The 18,641-nt window shown below is 43.0% G+C and overlaps 1 protein-coding gene across 1 annotated transcript; it reads right to left on the minus strand.

The window, feature by feature from the left end:
- Positions 1-20: 20 nt before the first annotated feature.
- On the minus strand, positions 21-18,301 carry LOC139575892 (vitamin D 25-hydroxylase-like). Its single transcript, XM_071401303.1, has 5 exons — positions 17,958-18,301; positions 16,973-17,114; positions 16,096-16,728; positions 3,583-3,912; positions 21-1,067 (listed from the first exon to the last, which is right to left on the minus strand). Exons 1-5 carry the CDS (start codon positions 18,195-18,197, stop codon positions 886-888), a joined length of 1,527 nt encoding a protein of 508 aa, XP_071257404.1. The 5' UTR covers positions 18,198-18,301; the 3' UTR covers positions 21-885.
- Between the last annotated feature and the right edge of the window lie 340 nt (positions 18,302-18,641).

Genomic DNA, 18,641 nt, shown 5'->3' on the forward strand with positions numbered 1-18,641 from the left:
GTAAAAAAAGGTAAGTGGAGCACAAAAATGGCATTGTTCTTATTACAAAGTATGACCATAATAGACAAAAGTAAAATTGACTTAAATCACAAAGGACAGCATCACAAAGACATTTTCAACGGATATTGCAGTAGCTTTCTGAGAGAAGGCTTTTCCATGGAAGAATCCCTAGAGATCAGGTTCATTGTTAGTTCAGACTGCTTGATATGGCGCTGATCCAGACTAAACACCATGTCCAGAGCCTTCTAGGAAAGGCTGGCTGCTAGTCTACTTATTTTCACTGTGCAGTAGAAACAGCTGAAACTACTCACTGGGAACAGACATCAATTCAACGTCTATTCCACGTAGGTTCAATTTCATTGAAATGACGTGGAAACAACAATGATTCAACCAGTGTGTGCCCAGTGGGTAATGTTCCCATTTCTCATTTAGGCAGGCTGAGAGAGAGAAGACAGGGCTGTGAACCATCATAGAGGTCCATCCTGTCAATCATTGACGTAATCCCGCAGGGAAAATGAGACATTTGATTATAAGGACACAGATAAAAAGTCAATTCTAATTCAAGGTTAATTCATAGTATATGTGTGTGTGTATTGTTTAAATATTCACACTTCTCGATTAAACTTACTGAGAAGTTCCACCTGATATTTCAGGATCTCGCCAGTAACATTTCTGGTGATCCTGTGACTTTTCAAATGGTGCTGTGCAAACATGCAATTGCTCAGAAACAACCATCGGCTGATGTTTAGAATTCTAGCAGTTCTGTGTAAAACACGAGTTCAGACCCTGGAGGTCAGGGTAGGAGTCCAAGCTCTAGAGCCCTGTTCTGTTCTGACTAAACCCCCAACCCCCCCACCCCTTCGGGCTGTGCCTTCTGAGAATCAGTCACTGCTGCCTGCGGACGGCGCAGATGGAGTAAGGCAGCGGCTGCAGGGTCATGCCCAGTTTGGGGGTGAGGCTTGGCACTGTGCCGGGGGGGAACTGCAGGTGGAAGCGCTGCAGCATGGTGGTGAAGAACAGGAACATCTCCATCCTGGCCAGATGCTCGCCCAAACAGTGACGCTTCCCTGAGGACAAACCACACAACATGGATTGAGTTTTGTGAAGATCATGCCATACTTTGTATCATCTACTCTACTCAGAGGAGGCTGGTGAAGGAGGACTGCTCGTCGTAATGGCTGACATGAAATCAACGGAACGGTATCAAACCATTCCATTCCAGCCATTACAATGAGCCGTCCGTTGATTTAGTGACACCAGCTACTACTGACTACTGTTGCAGTGAACATTCAACCAATACAACATATCTACTGTACTCAATGTATCTGTTAAGTGATAGTAAAGGTCCTTTACTATCACTGCTATCAGCTGTTTAGTCTTTACCTTATTAGGATATAGGTTATGGCTGGGAAAAGGTTTACACTTGCATACACAGTGCAAGTTGAGCAATAGAGGGAACCACATGTATGGGTGGTATGACTGAGAATTTGTTTTGTTTGAACTGACATGGTGGTGTTTTTCTGTCTTAACAGTACTTTCCTTTATTAATGGCAGCATTGTAGTCTGCAATAGCCCCAGGGACTGGCTTCCTCACCAGTCTATTAATTAAGTGCTCAAATAGATTACTGGGCCTTCATACCCATAAGGTTGTTGTAATACCGGAGAGGCTCTAGCTTTTATTACATTTGACTCATTGTAGGTAAAATGAAATGAGATCATAGCTGGGGTATACAGTTAAAGACATGCTCCGGTACTTTGGCAACTAAGAAAGTATTTTTCAATGTGTAGTTCATACATGCATAATCTATGAGCAGAATTACTGTCTTACCTCAATTAGGCACGAAATCCCTAGTTTGAAAGCGACTGTTTTATTAAAGCTGTGCTGTGTTATTTTCCCTACATTTCCCTCCATGTGGGCCAGCACCCGAGCAATTTGAGTTATAGCCAATGAGCTTCAGCCTCTCACATTTGAGTGACGGGTAGCAAGAGGCCTGCCCAGCATTATCCAATGAGGTTGCAGGGCGGGCCCAGCTCAGTGGACACAGTACAGAGAGAGAGAGAGCAATGACGTGGTGCACATATCTGCACATACAGTGGGGCAAAAAAGTGTTTAGTCAGCCACCAATTGTGCAAGTTCTCCCACTTAAAAAGATGAGAGAGGCCTGTAATTTTCATCATAGGTACACTTCAACTATGACAGACAAAATGAGAAACAAAAAATCCAGAAAATCACATTGTAGGATTTTTAATTTATTTATTTGCAAATTATGGTGGAAAATAAGTATTTGGTCAATAACAAAAGTTTATCTCAATACTTTGTTATATACCCTTTGTTGGCAATGACAGAGGTCAAACGTTTTCTGTAAGTCTTCACAAGGTTCACACACACTGTTGCTGGTATTTTGGCCCATTCCTCCATGCAGATCTCCTCTAGAGCAGTGATGTTTTGGGGCTGTTGCTGGGCAACACGGACTTTCAACTCCCTCCAAAGATTTTCTGTGGGGTTGAGATCTGGAGACTGGCTAGGCCACTCCAGGACCTTGAAATGCTTCTTACGAAGCCACTCCTTCATTGCCCGGGCGGTGTGTTTGGGATCATTGTCATGCTGAAAGACCCAGCCACGTTTCATCTTCAATGCCCTTGCTGGTGGTAGGCTTTGTTACCAGCTCTCTGCAGGTCATTCACTAGGTCCCCCCGTGTGGTTCTGGGATTTTTGCTCACCGTTCTTGTGATCATTTTGACCTCACGGGGTGAGATCTTGCGTGGAGCCCCAGATCGAGGGAGATTATCAGTGGTCTTGTATGTCTTCCATTTCCTAATAATTGCTCCCACAGTTGATTTCTTCAAACCAAGCTGCTTACCTATTGCAGATGCAGTCTTCCCAGCCTGGTGCAGGTCTACAATTTTGTTTCTGGTGTCCTTTGACAGCTCTTTGGTCTTGGCCATAGTGGAGTTTGGAGTGTGACTGTTTGAGGTTGTGGACAGGTGTCTTTTATACTGATAACAAGTTCAAACAGGTGCCATTAATACAGGTAACGAGTGGAGGACAGAGGAGCCTCTTAAAGAAGAAGTTACAGGTCTGTGAGAGCCAGAAATCTTGCTTGTTTGTAGGTGACCAAATACTTATTTTCCACCATAATTTGCAAATAAATTCATAAAAAATCCTACAATGTGATTTTCTGGATTTTTTTTCTTCAAATATTGTCTGTCATAGTTGAAGTGTACCTATGATGAAAATTACAGGCCTCTCATCTTTTTAAGTGGGAGAACTTGCACAATTGGTGGCTGACTAAATACTTTTTTGCCCCACTGTATGTGACGTAGTATGCAATTTTCGGTGACCATTTTTGGCTCATGAGTGCTACTTTCAGAACTACTGCCTAAAAAGTATACAAACATACAGACGAATCTCTAATATATTGGAATTTCATGCCCATGATGACTATTAACCCTGTATTTAAGCATTACCATTTAGATTAGGCAAGAGGAGAGGCATTCGAGTGAGAGGGTGTGTACAGTATGTGTGTGAGAGTCTGCTACTCTCTTTGGGGGCCTAAGAGTGGAAAGAAGCCAGAGACTCACCCAGAGAGAAGGGTAGGAAAGCTTCCCGTCGGACAAAGTTTCCATTGCTGTCCAGGAAGCGATGTGGTGAGAAGGTTCCAGGGTCACACCAGTACTTCTCATCAAAGTGCACAGAGTACAGGTTGGTGATGACCATGGTGCCTTTGGGGATGTTGTAGCCGCTCACCAGTGTGTCCTGAGTGGTGGCGCGGAAGATGCCCAGGGGCACGATGTTACAGAAGCGCAGGACCTCATGTAGCACCGCTTCCACATAGGGCATCCTCTTTTTGTCTGCCAGCGAGGGGGATTGACCACTTCCCAGCACACTGTCCAGCTCCTTATGCACCTTCTCTACACAGAGGAAACATCAGCAGCAAACTGTCAATACCTTTTCATCACAATGTCCTTTCTGCTTGCTAAACTCTTATCTAGTATCTACAGAAATACACTGAGTGTACAAAACATTAAGAAAACCTTAATATTGAGTTGCACCCCCTTTTGCCCTCAGCCTCAATTTGTCGGGGCATGGACTCTACAATGTGTTGAAAGCGTTCCACAGGGATACTGGCTCATGTTGACTCCAATCCATAATAAAGCGCTGCTCTGCCTTCTTAACAACACTATCAACAAGGCAGTTCCTACAGGTCTTAGTTTTGTCGCACCTAGACTACTGTTCAGTAGTGTGGTCAGGAGCCACAAAGAGAGACTTAGAAAATTGCAGTTGGCTCAGAACAGGGCAGCACTGCTGGCTCTTAAAAGTACACAGAGAGTTAACATTAATTACAGGCATGTCAATTTCTCATGGCTCAAAGTGGAAGAGAGATTGACTTCATCACTATTTGTTTTTGTAAGAGGTGTTGACAAGCTAAATGTACCGGGCTGTCTGTTTAAAATACTTGCACACAGCTCAGACACCCATGCATACCCCACAAGACATGCCACCAGAGGTCTCTTCACAGTCCCCAAGTCCAGAACAGACTATGGGAGGCACACAGTACTACATAGAGCCATGACTACATGGAACTCTATTCCACATCAGGTAACTGATGCAAGCTGTAAAATTAGATTTAAAAAACAGGTAAAAATACACCTTATGGAACAACGGGGACTGTGAAGAGACACACACAAAGGTACAAACACATGCATATGAATACATTGTGATATTGTTGTATGGTGGTATTAAACATGTTGTATTGTAGATATGTATTGGTGTAATAATGTTATATGATGTACTGTTTTATATTTTATTCTATATGTAATGTAAGTGCTTTAATATGTTTGCACCCCAGGAAAAGTAGCTGCTGCCAAGGGGATCCCTAATAAATACAAATACAAATCCTTCCCACATTTGTGTCAAGTTGGCTGGATGTCCTTTGGGTGGTGGACCATTCCTAAAATACATGGGAAACTGTTGAGCGTGAAAACCCCAGCAGCGTTGCAGTTCTTGGTACAAACCGGTGCGCCTGGCACCTACTATCATACCCCGTTTAAAGGCATTTAAATATTTTGTCTTGCCAATTCACCCTCTGAATGGCACACATATATATAATCCATGTCTCAATTGTCTCAAGGCTTAAATATCTTTCTTTAACCTGTCCCCTATCCTTGTTTAGTTGAGTTTATTAATTCGACCATTTAAAAAACAAGTACACCCAAAACTTGACAAACCCATACATGCACATGAGTAAAATCATGGAGGATAACACACAATAAAGTCTGGGACTTATTTTTATTGTGGTCCTCTTGAGGCAAGGTGGCTAGGCAAGATCGAACACGGTTGAACACAGTATGGCATTGAGATAATAAAACATTAAAACAAAGAAGAAGAACATCTATCTCATCATTGCAGTTACATTGTAGGGATTATTCATATGGGCACAGAAGACATCAAACTTATTTTAACTTTATTTTTAAAGCTGCCCAGAGAGGACGTTGTTTTTATGGGCAGAGGCAACTCATTCCATTCTGAGGCTCCAGAATACAAGAAAGTTCTACGCTGAATAGTGTCCAGCTGCCTAATGGACCCTATTCTGACGACACTACTGAAAGAGCTACTTCCTGTGCTTGGCCCTGCTATGTTGATCATAATAAACGTCTCCCTATCCTCCGGATGTGTACCAAACTAACTAAAATGGCAGTAATAAAGCCTTTCCTGAAAAAGCCAAACCTTGACACGGAAAATGTAAAAACTATCGGCCGATATCGAATCTCCCATTCCTCTCAAAATGTTTCCAAAAAGCTGTTGTGCAGCAACTCACTGCCTTCCTGAAGACAAATAATGTTTACGAAACACTCCAGTCTGGTTTTAGACCCCATCATAGTACTGAGACGGAACTCGTGAAGGTGGTAAATTACCTTTTAATGGCGTCAGACCAAAGGCTCTGCATCTGTCATCGTGCTCCTAGACCTTAGTGCCGTTTTTGACACCATTGATCACCACATTATTTTTAAGAGATTGGAAACCCTCTTTGGTCAACACGGACAAGTTCTTGCCTGGTTTAGATCTTATCTGTTGGAAAATATAGAATTGACTCTCTTTGGATGGTTTGCCCTTTCACAAATCAATTGTAAGTTTCGGTGTTCCTCAAGGTTCCATTTTAGGACCACTATTGTTTTCACTATATATTCTTGTTGATATCATTCGGAAATACAATGTCAACTTTCACTGCTATGCGGACGACCCACAGCTGAACATTTCGATTAAACATGGTGAAACCCCAAAATTGCCTACCCTGGAAGCCTGTGTTTCAGACATAAGGAAGTGGATGGCGGAAAATGTTTTACTTTTAAATTCGAACAAAACAGAGGTGTTTGTGCTAGGTCCCAAGAAACAAAGAGATCTGCTGTTTGATCTGAAAATTAATGTTGATGGTTGTACAGTCGTCTCAAATAAAACTGTGAAGGACCTCTGCATTCCGCTGGACTATCTTTTGACGAACATATCAAGAATATTTCAAGGGCAGCTTTTTTCCATCTTTGTAACATTGCACATATCTGAAACTTTGTACAAAAATGATGCAGTAAAGCTAATTTGCTTTTGAAAGTTTTGGATTAGACTACTGCAATGCTCTACTCTCTGGCTACCCGGATAAAGCTTGTTCACCAATGACTGCATGGCCAGGCATGACTCCAACACCATCATTAAGTTTGCAGACGACACAACAGTGGCAGGCCTGATCACCGACAACGACGAGACAGTCTATAGGGAGGAAGTCAGAGACCTGGCCGTGTGGTGCCAGTATAACAACCTCTCCCTCAACGTGATCAAGACAAAGGAGATGATTGTGGACTACAGGAAAAAGAGGACCGAGCATGCCCCCATTCTCATCAATAGGGCTGCAGTGGAGCAGGTTGAGAGCTTCAAGTTCCTTGGTGTCCACATCTCCAACAAACTAACATGGTCCAAGCACACTAAGACAGTCGTGAAGAGGACACGACAAAACCTATTCCCCCTCAGGAGACTGAAAAGATTTGGCATGGGTCCTCAGATCCTCAAAAGATTCTACAGCTGTACCATCAAGAGCATCCTGACTGGTTGCATCACTGCCTGGTATGGCAACTGCTCTGCCTCCGACCGCAAGGCACTACAGAGGGTAGTGCGAACGGCCCAGTACATCACTGTGGCCAAACTTCCTGCCATCCAGGACCTCTTTACCAGGCGGTGTCAGGCTGTTACCAGGCTGTTCTCTCTGCTACCGCACGGCAAGCAGTACCAGAGCGCCAAGTCTAGGTCCAAGAGGCTTCTAAACAGCTTCTACCCCCAAGCCATAAGACTCCTGAACACCTAATCAAATGGCTACCCAAATTGGTATCACCTATGCATAGTCACTTTAATAACTCTACCTACATGTACATATTACCTCAACTAACCGGTGCCCCCGCACATTGACTCTGTACCAGTACTCCCCTTTATATAGTCTCGCTATTGTTATTTTACTGCTGATCTTTAATTAATTGTTACTTTTATTTCTTATTCTTATCTGTATTTATTTTTTTACTGCATTGTTGGTTAGGGGCTCGTAAGTAAGCATTTCACTGTAAGGTACCTGTTGTATTCGGCGCATGTGACTAATAAAATTTGATTTGAAATATGGCTGCTAGAATCTTGATTAGAACCACAAAATTTGATCATATTACTCCAGTACTAGCCTCTCTACTTTTTGACTTCCTGTTAAGGCTAAGGCTAATTTGAAGGTTTTACTGCTAACCTACAAATCATTACTGTAACGATGAATCTGTGAGTCGCAAAGCAGGAGAAACGTTTAATAAAACAACAAACATGAAACGAGACAACATAACAGTGGCGTTTACTCGTAAACACAGGAACAATACTGACTGAGGAAGAAACCCAAGAGAGTGACAGATATAGGGAAGGTAATCAGGAAGGTAATGGAGTTCAGGTGAGGACAGGCTTCCATCTGCAGGTGCGCGTAATGATGGATGCCAGGTGTGCGTAATGATGGATCCCAGGACTGGTGGTTAGTAGACCGACGACGTCGAACGCCGGAGGGGAGGAGCGTGAGTAGACATGTCAATTACATGGACTTGCTCATACCTATCTCTCTGATTTGGTCATGCCGTACATACTTACACATACTCTACGGTCACAAGACGCAGGCCTCCTTATTGTCCCTAGAATTTCTAAGCAAACAGCTAAAGGGAGGGCTTTCTCCTTTAGAGCTAAATGTTTACGGAATGGTCTGCCTATCCATGTGAGAAACGCAGACTCGGTCTCGACCTTTTAGTCTTAACTGAAGACTCATCTCTTTAGTAGGTTATATGATTGAGTGTAGTCTGGTCCAGGAGTGTAAAGGTGAACTGCAAGGCACTGGAGTGACGAATCCCACTTGCTGTCTCTGTCTGGCCAGCTCCCGCCTCTCCACTGGAATTCTCTGCTTCTGACCTTATTATGGGGGCTGAGTCATTGGCTTACTAGTGCTCTTCTATGCCGTCCCTAGAAAGGGTGTGTCACATCATGCCAGGATTTTGTCACTATACTCGACTTGAGTGGGTTGAGTCACTGACGTGATCTTCCTGTTCGGTTTTGCGCCCCCTCGAGCTCGTGTGCTGGAGGATATCTTTGTGGGCTATACTTAGCCTTGTCTCAGGTTAGAAATGGCGCCGGAAGAAATGGCAGCAGTTTTACGGGCGCCCAACCAATTGTGCTATTATGTGGGTTTTTTTGCGTTATTTGTAACTTATTTTGTACATAATGTTTCTGCAACTGTATCTTATGGCAAAAAAGAGCTTCTGGATATCAGGACAGCGATCACTCACCTCGGATTAGACAAAGATTTTTTCTTCAACAAACAAGACACACAAGACATTCTCCAAACACCTGGCAGGGCCGACATCCCCGTTATTTGCAAGAGGAAGCGACGCATGTACAGAGGACAAAGAGCCGGTTGCCTGGTCAGGACCCGGAAAAGGCAAGTGGGAAAGCTGCTGTTACCGTCAATACTACTCACCAACGTGCAATCATTGGACAATAAACTAGACGAGGTACGATCACGAATATCCTACCAACGGGACATCAAAAACTGTATTATCCTATGTTTCACGGAATCGTGGCTGAATGACGACATGGATATTCAGCTAGCGGGATACACGCTGCACCGGCAAGATAGAACAGCACACTCCGGTAAGACGAGGGTGGGCGGTCTGTGCATATTTGAAAACAACAGCTGGTGCACGAAATCTAAGGAAGTCTCTAGATTTTGCTCACCTGAAGTAGAGTATATTGTGACAAATTGCAGGCCACACTACTTGCCTAGAGAGTTTTCAGCTATACTTTTTATGGCTGTCTATTTACCACCACAGACAGATGCTAGCACTAAGACTGCACTCAGTCAGCTGTATAAGGAAATAAGCAGGAAAGGAAACCACTCACCCAGAGACGGTGCTCCTAGTGGCCGGAGATTTTAATGCAGGGAAACTTAAATCAGTTCTACCAAATTTCCATCAACATGTTAAATGTGCAACCAGAGGGGAAAAAATTATAGATCACCTGTACTCCACACACAGAGACGCGTACAAAGCTCTCCCTCGCCCTCCATTTGGTAAATCCGACCACAACTCTATCCTCCTGATTCCTGCTTACAAGCTAAAATTAAAGCAGGAAGCACCAGTGACTCGGTCAATAAAAAAGTGGTCAGATGAAGCAGATGCTAAACTACAGGACTGTTTTGCTATCACAGACTGGAACATGTTCCGGGATTCTTCCGATGGCATTGAGGAGTACACCACATCAGTCACTGGCTTTATCAATAAGTGCATCGAGGACGTCGTCCTTACAGTGACTGTATGTACATACCCCAACCAGAAGCCATGGATTACAGGCAACATTCGCACTGAGCTAAAGGGTAGAGCTGCCGCTTTCAAGGTGCGGGACTCTAACCTGGAAGCTTACAAGAAATCCTGCTATGCCCTGCAACGAACCATCAACCATGCAAAGCGTCAATACAGGGCTAAAATTGAATCATACTACACCGGCTCCGACGCTCGTCTTATGTGTTACAGACTACAAAGGGAAGCACAGCCGCGAGCTACCCAGTGACACGAGCCTACCCGACAAGCTAAATCACTTATATGGTCGCTTCGAGGCAAGCAATACTGAGGCATGCATGAGAGCATCAGCTGTTCCAGACGACTGTGTGATCACGCTCTCTGTAGCCGACGTGAGTAAGACCTTTAAACAGGTCAACATACACAAGGCTGCGGGGCCAGACGGATTACCAGGACGTGTGCTCCGGGCATGTGCTGACCAACTGGCAGGTGTCTTCACTGACATTTTCAACATGTCCCTGATTGAGTCTGTAATACCAACATGTTTCAAGCAGACAACCATAGTCCCTGTGCCTAAAAACACAAAGGCAACCTGCCTAAATGACTACCGACCCGTAGCACTCACGTCCGAAGCCATGAAGTGCTTTGAAAGGTTGGTAATGGCTCACATCAACACCATTATCCCAGAAACCCTAGACCCACTCCAATTTGCATACCGCCCAAACAGATCCACAGATGATGCAATCTCTATTGCACTCCACACTGCCCTTTCCCACCTAGACAAAAGGAACACTTATGTGAGAATGCTATTCATTGACTACAGATCAGCGTTCAACACCATAGTACCCTCAAAGTTCATCACTAAGCTAAGGATCCTGGGACTAAACACCTCCCTCTGCAACTGAATCCTGGACTTCCTGACGGGCCGCCCCCAGGTGGTGAGGGTAGGTAGCAACGCATCTGACACGCTGATCCTCAACACTGGAACTCCCCAGGGGTGCGTGCTCAGTCCCCTCCTGTACTCCCTGTTCACCAATGATTGCATGGCCAGGCATGACTCCAACACCATCATTAAGTTTGCAGACGACACAACAGTGGCAGGCCTGATCACCGACAACGACGAGACAGTCTATAGGGAGGAAGTCAGAGACCTGGCCGGGTGGTGCCAGAATAACAACCTATCCCTCAATGTAACCAAGACTAAGGAGATTATTGTGGACTACAGGAAAAGGAGGACCGAGCACGCCCCCATTCTCATCGACGGGGCTGTAGTGGAGCAGGTTGAGAGCTTCAAGTTCCTTGGTGTCCACATCACCAACAAACTAGAATGGTCCAAACACACCAAGACAGTCGTGAAGAGGGCACGACAAAGCCTATTCCTCCTCGGGAAACTAAAAAGATTTTGCATGGGTCCTGAGATCCTCAAAAGGTTCTACAGCTGTACCATCGAGAGCATCCTAACTGGTTGCATCACTACCTGGTACGGCAATTGCACGGCCTCTGACCGCAAGGCACTACAGAGGGTAGTGCGTACGGCCCAGTACATCACTTGGGCTAAGCTGCCTGCCATCCAGGACCTCTACATCAGGCGGTGTCAGAGGAAGGCCCTAAAAATAGTCAAAAGACCCCAGCCACCCCAGTCATAGACTGTTCTCTTTACTACCGCATGGCAAGCGGTACCGGAGTGCCAAGTCTAGGACAAAAAGGATTCTCAACAGTTTTTACCCCCAAGCCATAAGACTCCTGAACAGGTAATCAAAGAGCTGTTTGAAAATGTTTCCCTGCCAAGACAAACAGTGACACGGCGTGTTGAGGACATCGCAGAGAATATGGAACAACATTTGAAAGACAAAGTAAAGGAATTCACCTATTTCTCCAAACTACAAGGGAAGGGCCTTTTTGCACATCAGATGTACAGCCTTGTAAAAGCCTTCAAGGGAAAATTACTCCTCCTGACCCGCCAAGTAAAAGCCAACAATCTCACCCATCTTCTGACACTACTAGTCTGTTCCCTATCAGATGACCAGCGGGAGAAGTATACATCACTGCTGCGTGCTTTGAGCAGTGAGTTTTCTCGTCGTTTTGAGGATTTCAAAGTGTTGGAAAAGGACATGCTGTTGGTTTCCTCTCCTTTCACCTTCAATGTGGATAACGCTCCCACTGACCTGCATCATGAACTTATCAATCTTCAGTCTGATGCAGTGATTGGAGAACTACTCAAAACAATATCACTGACGAGGTTCTATGCATCTCTCAATGAACAAAACTTTCCAAAGATTAGGAGTCATGCTCAGAAGATGTTTGTACTGTTTGGGTCAACCTATGTATGTGAACAGGCATTTTCAGTGATAAAATATAATAAGTCAAGGCACAGATTATCTCTTACTGACTTTCACCTCCCAGCAATTTTGCGCATAGTGATGTCAAAACTATACCTGACTTCACTGCTCTAGTCAATGCCCATCAGAGACTTCACTCCTCACACTGATTGAGTAGTTTAAATGTAATGTTGAGCTCTCTTTCTTTCTTGTGTTTTTGTGCATACCCGTTAACAAGAGTTCTGTCCGTGGTGCTGAATGCACAGTGCACTTTTCCCTCCGTGAAGTTCATTGGATGTTTAACAATGAAAATACCTACCAAAAGGAGAACATGGATGTGGTTTATTTCTGTGCATGTTAAAAAAAAAGTCAAATAAGTAGCATATCTGGATATGATTTACAGTAGATATATCTGTCAACACAGTCATACACATGATGTATAATCCTGAAAATATGATTCTGGCCCGTGATGGCAAAAATATATTCTAATGTGACCCTTCATGGAAAATAATTGCCCTGCTCTACAACCACTGGGATTATTATTTGAGCCTGCTGGTCATCTATGAACGTTTGATCTTGAAAAACGATCTGGCCTTAATGGCCATGTACATTTATACATTTTTGTCATTTAGCAGACGCTCTTATCCAGAGTGACTTACAGTAGTGAGTGCATACATTTTTGTACACTTATAATCTCAACCCGGCACATCCAGAAGAGGACTGGCCACCCCTCAGATCCTGGCTCCTCTCTAGGTTTCTTCCTAGGTTCCTGCATTTCTAGTGAGTTTTTCCTAGCCACCGTGCTTCTACATCTGCATTGCTTGCTGTTTGGGGTAGTAGGCTGGGTTTCTGCATAATCACTTTGTGACATCTGCTGATGTAAAAAGGGCTTTATAAATAAAATTGATTTAAATGATTGAAGTGGATTTAACAAGTGACATCAATAACCTGGTCAGTCTATGTCATTGAAAGAGCATAATGTTTTGTACACTCAGCGTATAACTTAGTAGAGAAATAGTTTAAACAAAGATCTATAAAAAAAGTTAACACAGTAATCAATCCAACCTTGGACACTATGCAAATGAAAGTTTCTTACTCAACTATTACTGATTACCTACAAACATACACTCCCCTCCGTATGTATTTGGACAGTGAAACTAAAATTGTAAATTTTGCTCTATACTCCAGCATTTTGGATTTGTTATCAAATGTTTCATATGAGGCGAAGGTACAGAATGTCACCTTTCATTTGAGAGTATTTTCATTTATATCTGTTTTAAAGTTTAGAAATGAAAGCACTTTACATATCTAGTCCTCCCATTTGAAGATGTCATATGTATTTGGACACATTCACTTACAGTGTATTAAAGCGGTCTAATGTTTAGTATTTCGTCCCATATTTCTAGTACGCAATGAATACATCAAGCTTGTGACGTTGGATGCATTTGGAGTTTGTTTTGTTGTTTTTTGGGTTATGTTTTGCCCAATATAAATTAATGATGGATGATGACTGGAGTAATTTTTTTCCAATTCATGACATCCCTAATCATGGTAGCATCCACATTAATGTAGCTATGTTCAAAAACACATTTTATTCTTACTTACAATACAAGTGTCTACAAAATATTACAATAGAGTACATTGTCCACCATTCACTTTCTATTGGGTCAAGCATAATCTGAAACACAACCAAAACAAGCTGTAAATGAATCCAACAACTTTTTAAAGTCACAGCTTGATGTAGTCAATGTGTGCAAGGAATATGGGACCAAATACTACATTTTTTACTACGTTAAAACACTAAGTGAACTTGTCCAAATACTTATGATGTCTTAAAATGGGGGGATTAGATACATTAGCTACATGCTTTCAATTCTAAACGGTAAAACAGATATACATTATATATATAAAAATACCCTCAAATAAAAGGAACATTCTGCCCTGTCACCTAATATAAAATATTTGATATCAAATCTAAGTATAGAGACACATTTACAATTGTAGCTTCACTGTCCGAGGGGAGGGAGTGTATAACTTTGTACAGTTGAAAGAAAAAAATTATACCTTAGTTATCTAATGTATGCAAATAAAAGTTGCTGTATATTATGGCTTGGAGAAAGGTTAAATAAATAAGAAATCTATAATTATACCAATTCCTAAAGCATCTAATCCCTCTGTGCTGAATGACTACCACCCTTTCGCATTGACATCCTTAGTAATGAAATGCCTTGAGAAAATTGTGAAAAGTCATATTCTCAGTGTCACCCAGAAGCTCCTCGACCCATTTCAGTTTGCCTATCAGCCTAGCAGAGGAGTTGATGATGCCATTCTTACCCTCCTTAACATGGTCTATAGACATCTAGAGGGTGCCAAATCCCATGTCAGGGTTCTGTTTGTTGACCTTTCTTCTGCCTTCAACACAATCCAGCCTTACATTCTGGCACAGAGACTCATTCGGGACTTCTCCTTAGATGGGGGGCTGGTTTTGTGGCTGTTGGACTTCCTGAGCCAACACTCACAGCGAGTCAAAATAGTTCCCCACATGTCGGATATACGCAATACCAACACAGGCTCTCCTCAGGGATGTGTTTTGTCCCCACTTCTGTACATCTTGTACACTAATAGTTGTACTAGTTCCCATACTGACAGACACCTCGTTAAGTTCGCTGATGACACTGCCTTGATCAGCCTGTTGCATGATGACGAGGAACATCATGGCCCTGGTCCTAGATGACTTTGTAGAGTGGTGTGAGGAATCATACTTGGTCCTCAATACCAACAAGATCAAAGAGATGTGCATAGACTTCAGGAAGCGTACAACACCTACCTCTGCAACATCTATCAGAGGTCAGAATATAGAAATTGTAGAGGCATATAAATATCTGGGTGTCCTTTTGGACAATACGCTTCAGTGGAGTAAATGTACAGACCTGATCTACAAAAAGAGCCAACAGAGACTATACTTTCTCAAAAAGTTGGGATCTTTTAATGTAGACTGTACTATATTGACACTGTTTTACAAATCTTTTATTGAGAGTATTTTAACTTTTTGTATTGTTTGTGGGTTTGGCAATACCACTGTCAGCCAGAGAAATATGCTGAGAAGGATTATTACCACAGCAAGCAAGGTACTTGGAGTCAAACAGACAGACCTGGATGAGATCTTTAAGATCAGGGCCCTCCGCAAGGCTCACAAAATCATTTTAGACCCAAGCCACCCCCTGTACCTGGACTTTGAACTACTCCCCTCTGGGTGCAGGTATAGGGCACCCCTCATCAGGAAAAACAGAACTAGACAATCATTTGTGCCAGGTGTGATATCCCTCCTAAATAGCTCGGGCGAATGTTCCCATCGACTCCGTAAGGCCAGAAGGCTAGTCTTTTCTTTTTTTTAAATGTTTTATTTCTTATTTCTTCTTCTTATTATTTTTATTGGTACGTAAATGTTATGAAAGTTGTATTGTCAATTTTGTTTTGTATTTAAACGCCACTTTAAATGTGTACATGACACTGCAACAAAATTTCCCCATGGGGACAATAAAGTCAGTAAGTAAGTAAGTAAGTAAATAAGGACAAGGCAAGTCCCTTTACTGGACACCAGAGGAGAAGAGGAGAAAGAAAGACCAAGGATGACCTGTTAGCTAACCGTTGAAACTGAGCTTAATACCAGAATAGGCCTCATCTGAAAAGAGACATCCAAAATAGAACAGGACAGGAAGAGATGGAGGGATGTTGTGGAGGTCTTATGCACCACTTGACATGATGAGGCCTGAGTAAGGACAAGGCAGGGTGCTAAAGAGGCCTGATTAAGGACAAGGCAGGGTACTATGAGGCCTGAGTAAGGACAAGACAGGGTGCTATGAGGCCCGAGTGAGGACAAGGCAGGGGACTTGGTGCTGAGGCCTACTGTGCTATAAAGCAGCACACTGACCTTGAATGTTGGGGTAGAGGGCCATGTAGAGCATAGCCCAGCGTAGGGTGTTGGTGGTGGTCTCCGTGCCTGCGATGATGAGCTCGCCCACAGAGTAGATTAGGTTCTCCCTGGAATACGGGGTGCCCAAGTCGCCAGCACTCTTGTCCAACTTGTTCAGGTAGTCATCGATGTAGTGGCGCGGGAAGTTGCACACTCTGCCCTCCGAGAAGCGCCTGATGATCTGCTCCAGGAAGTTATAGACCTTGGCTGCGTTGCGGAACAGCTTCTGGTGCTTTCCGAAGGGTAGGTACTCGATCCATGGGAAGGCGTTGTAAAGGAAGGCCCAGCCACTGACGGCCAGCTCCACATTCTCACTGAAGATCTCGATCATGTGCTGGAAGTCACAGTTGTCGTACGTGAAACGCTCGCCGAAGATGATGAGGTTGGTGATGTTGGACACAGCATTGGTCACCAGGTGCTTTGGGTTAAATGGTTTCCCTTTGTGTTCGTCGATGGCATCCACAAAAAACATGCACTCTTCCAGGATCTTCTGGTCGAGGGGCTTTTGAAAACTGCCAAAGTAACGAAAGGAGTTGCTGGCCAGTTGACGATGTTCAATCCATCCATTGCCAAATTTAGCATTCAGAAGTCCTGAGAAGGAAGATATTGAGATTAGAGTAGACATAATGAGACCTTACTGAACATGTGTGAAGATACTAAATATTCTTCTCACGATAGGTGGACCTATTTTCATCTCAATACCATAAAATAGCCTAGAGAGTTCGATAACACCAAGCTTGTATTTGCATGTAATATCTAATAACAATATACCAATGTCATAATGTGCATATTTCAGAATACATTATAACTTATAACTTATAACTGACTTTCTTACCTCCCATTTTTGTCATTTTCATAAATAAAGGCAGTGATGGCCGGTCAGAAAAGACATCACCCTGGTGGTACAGGCATTCTCTGATGGCATCATATCCATTCAGAACCACTGCTGAGTAGCCTCCCAAATCAAGACTGAAAATCTGAGATAAAATACTTGAATAAATAAACATCCAAAATAATATGCCATTTGTTTTCCCAAAATATGTTTCATTTTTTATTTTCTTTGACATAATGACATAACATCTAAATGGCAAATTATCTATTAGGCTAGTTTAGAGGTAGCCCTGTAGTCTGGCTCTATTTGCCGAGGCATGCTGACTAAGCGTACCTTCGCCATTTTTCGAAACCCTGCAAGCGCGGCTGGAGCCTGCCAACACTTAGCGAATAGCGAGCCTCTTTTGTTCAGTTTTCTGAGTTATCTTTCTAGGCTGACGCAAGATATAGGGACAAGAATGGAGCGTCCACCCTAACTAACATTTTGACACACTAAGGAATTCTGGTGTGTGTGTGCCGGATTATTTTTTATTTTTTTAAACCTTTATTTAACTAGGCAAGTCAGTTAAGAACAAATTATTATTTACAATGACGGCCTACCGGGGAACAATGTGTTGACCTCCTTGTTCAGGGGCAGAATGACAGAGTTTTACCTTGGCAGCTCGGGATTCGATCTAGCAACTTTTCGGTTATTGGCCCAATGCTCTAACCACTAGGCTACCTGCAAACTTTTTTTCGCGCTGTTTTTTCAGAATGAAATTAAAGCGACTTTGAGATTCTGGTTTGTAATGAAAAGCGCTATATAAAATACATATATTGTAATGCAAAAATCTGTATTCATAAAGTAACACTCAATAGGCTAAACCGCAAGAGTTAAACCGGTTTGAGCACAAGAAGACTAGCCTACATGGGGGTGCACACAAGTAGCCAACACAAAAAATGCCAAGGTTTAGTCAAGCCACTTTGACACAATAAATTAAGTACCGTACCTGCCCATGGATTTCACTCTGTTTCTTCATAAAGACGTGCGGTTCTGTTGCTAGAGACATAATGTTCCCTATGACAGGAATAGGTGACGGTCCAGGAGGGAATCCTCGGGGTCTCCTCTGCTTCACAAGCTGCCGGATCAGCAAAATAACAATAAGGGAAATAAGTAAACTACACAGACCTAAGAAAGCCTGTCCATGTGACACTTCTGAGACTAGAGATGATAACTGATTTAATACCATTTTTCTATCTCTAAATTTGCGGTCTGTACCAAGCTCTCCTCGGTGAAAGAGTTATGTAGGCTATATCATCTTGCACATGTTTCTATCCCCTGCCTCTACCCAATAGGATACTTCTCCCTCTACAAGGATAAGATTGGCTGGAAGTTTAGCTGTGATGACTATCGATGAACTTTGATCAGCCTTCGATCAATTCTAGCAATCAACAAATCGTGATTCTGCTATTTCTGAGGATTTGATTTCCCAATGATGATTTCTGGCCATTTGTTGACATGCAGCATAACTTGCCCGCCAGCTGGCACCACACAGATCAAGTTGGTAAAAAAAGCTATATTTTGTCACCGCTGATTCAGCCTGTACTCAGACTAGACATAACATAGTAAACGAAACTTCGGGACACTCAATTTAGCATGATATATTACATTTGTTATGGTTACATAAGACAAA

Source organism: Salvelinus alpinus, chromosome 5 (genome assembly GCF_045679555.1).
Source record: "Salvelinus alpinus chromosome 5, SLU_Salpinus.1, whole genome shotgun sequence".
NCBI classification, from domain to species: domain Eukaryota; kingdom Metazoa; phylum Chordata; class Actinopteri; order Salmoniformes; family Salmonidae; genus Salvelinus; species Salvelinus alpinus.